We start from the raw sequence: 2,785 nt of genomic DNA, 5'->3' as shown, positions 1-2,785 counted from the left end.
AGGCAGGTCTCGAACTCACAGAGATCCGCCTGCCTCTGCCTCCCGAGTGCTGGGATTAAAGGCGTGCGCCACCACCGCCCGGCTCCTCCTCCTCTTTTAAGTGACCCACTAAGTCCAGTTAGTGCATCCTTGGTGAGCATGAGCCATATCCCAGAGATAAAATGGCTTCCCTCCTCCTCCAGCAGCCATCAGTTGCCAGTCGCTCCTCAGCTAAGGGTGGAGCCTCCCACATGTTGGAGTTACTGACTGGCTTCATCTTGTGCAGTTGATTAGCTGCTGGAAATTCATGAGTGCAGTGACCATTTCATAGCCAAAAGACAGCATTTTCCCCCATCCTCCCCAATCTTTATGTTCTTTCCTCGCTGGCCCTAGAGTCTTACTGGAGGATAGAGATGTCCCAATCAGGGGAAAGCACTCACCAGTCACCTGTTCTCAGAACTTTGAAAATTAAAAGTCTCTTAGAAACTTCTCTGGTGAAAATTAGGAGCAGCACTAATATGGTTGTAGACAAATAATTCAGAAGACAGTTTAGGGGACTGGAGAGATGGCTCAGAGGTTAAGAGCACTAGCTGCTCTTCCAGAGTTCCTGAGTTTAATTACCAGCAACCCCATGGTGACTCACAACCATCTACAGTGAGATCTGGTGCCCTCTTCTAGCCTGCAGGTATACTTGCAGACAGAACACTGTATACATAATAAATAAATTGGAAAGAAAAAAGAAGACAGTTTGCACTATTCTTTCCTTTTTGTGCAAGTGTCACAGTTATGCATGTTGTGCTGCACTTTTAGCCTCGATGATAATCTTGGGTATTACTTTAGCTCAAAAAATCAGAATCAAGTTGAAGTGGTGTTATGCATTCCTGTAATCCTAACACTCGGGAAGCTGAGGTATAAGGACCATGAGTTTTAGGCCAGCCTATCTTAAAAATAAAACAAGTGGGCTCGAGAAATGGCTCAGAGGTTAAGACATTAGCTGTTCTTCTCAGAGATCCTGAATTCAATTCCCAGAAACCACATGGTGACTCATAACCATCTCTAATGAGATCTGGTGCCCTTTTCTGGCATATTATACACAATAAATAAAACAAGTTAAAGGTAGTCTTTTAGTTCTCTTATGTACTTTTCTCTCCTTTTTGAGTCAGGTTCTCACGTAGCCCAAGCTGGCCTTAAACTCAAAGAGATCATCTGCCTCTACCTCTGTCTCTGTCTCCCCGCCTTTTGAGTAATAGGGTAAAGGTATGCACCACCAAGCCCAACTGTAATCTCTTTTGGTGATGCTCTAAACTCAGCTAAAACAAAAAGTAAACACAAATCCTGTCTCTAATTTTAGTACTTAAGAAGTAGAGGTAGGAGGATCATCCCAAGCTACATAGCCACCTTTTGCTACATGAAACCCAAGCTCTGTAAAACAAGAACAGTAAATAATAAATAAGATGCCTGTGATGAGCCATGGGAAATTCAATGTAGATGCATGTACTAGTATTTAGTTGACATCCAACATATTTCTGTGAACTTTTCTGTAGTTAGTAGTTTATCTTCCCATTTCAAAGGAGAGAAAAAACTAGCAACTTGTTTTAGTCAAGTTCTAAGGATAGCAACTTGTTTTGTATATCCATAGAAGACACTTTAGTACTAAACTTGCTGAGTTGTCCTGGAACTCGCTCTCTAGACTATGCTGGCCTCTAACTCACAAAGATCCACCTGCCTCTGCCTCTGCCTCCCAAGTACTGGAATTAAAGGCATGTGCCACCACTGCCCGGCTTACTTGCTAAGTTTTTTTTTAATATTTATTTATTATATATACAATATTCTGTCTGCGTGTATGCCTGAAAGCCAGAAGAGGGCACCAGACCTCATTACAGATGGTTGTGAGCCACCATGTGGTTGCTGGGAATTGAACTCAGGACCTTTGGAAGAGCAGGCAATGCTCTTAACCTCTGCCATCTCTCCAGCCCCACTTGCTGAGTTTTTAAGGTGGTTATGGGATACATGGAGCAAGTGGGAACCAAGAAGTGATTCTTCTCTGCTGACTTGAAACTGAACTGTTTATTTTTGTGATGAATTAAAATTGTTAAACATCTGGAGTAGTGGGGCTATGGTGGCGTACACCAGCATTTGGGAGGCAGAGGCAGGTAAATCTCTGTGATTTCAATGCCATCCTGATCTACAGAATGACAGCAAGGGCTACACGGAGAAACCCTGTCTGGGGTAGAGGCCGGGATGATAAACGTGTGGTTTAGGCATTCTACAGTTTATATCTTTGCAGGCCTAGTCAGTTGGGAACTATTTGAAATTAGCTTCAGCTGCTCGGTCTGCTGCTCACTTTCCCTTATGGTAGCCAAAGGGTAACCGCAGCTCATACGCTACAAGTCCTCATTCATGTATGTATTATTTCATGTTCAGACAAGTAGCAGTGCTGAGTAAGGAGTGGTTTGACCACCATCTAGCATCAAGCCTTGATCTTAATTTAGAATTTGCTCTTCACTTACTGTTTACTTGTTAGCAACAAAGGAAGGCCACCCACTGCTTTTCAGTTTTGATCTAAAATATTTCTACTTTGGGTATAACAAAGATTAGTAAGCAGAGCATTTCAGAGCAGAAGGGCTTGGGGGATTACTCAGTTTTAAAGCTCTTTGTGCTTTACTAGCTGCAGACATAATATGTGATCTGTCTTCCCTCTTAGAGCAAAGCCGGCGAGATGATTTGGAAGCCCTAGGCCATATGTTCATGTACTTCCTACGCGGCAGCCTACCCTGGCAAGGACTCAAGGTATCCTTGAAAGTGC

At 43.2% G+C, this 2,785-nt stretch overlaps 1 protein-coding gene across 4 annotated transcripts in view; it reads left to right on the top strand.

The window, feature by feature from the left end:
* Csnk1g1 (casein kinase 1 gamma 1) overlaps window positions 1–2,785 on the top strand; it is a 122,669-nt gene that overhangs the window by 84,858 nt on the left and 35,026 nt on the right. For all 4 annotated transcript variants that reach the window (XM_026779161.1, XM_026779160.1, XM_005347751.3 and 1 more), the window contains exon 7: window positions 2,684–2,769. In XM_026779161.1, the coding sequence (XP_026634962.1) occupies window positions 2,684–2,769 (86 nt within the window). The remainder of the gene's footprint in view (window positions 1–2,683; window positions 2,770–2,785) is intronic.

The sequence above is a fragment of the Microtus ochrogaster genome, chromosome 5, assembly GCF_000317375.1.
Source record: "Microtus ochrogaster isolate Prairie Vole_2 chromosome 5, MicOch1.0, whole genome shotgun sequence".
Lineage (NCBI taxonomy): Eukaryota > Metazoa > Chordata > Mammalia > Rodentia > Cricetidae > Microtus > Microtus ochrogaster.
This window is presented reverse-complemented; position numbering and strand designations above follow the sequence as displayed.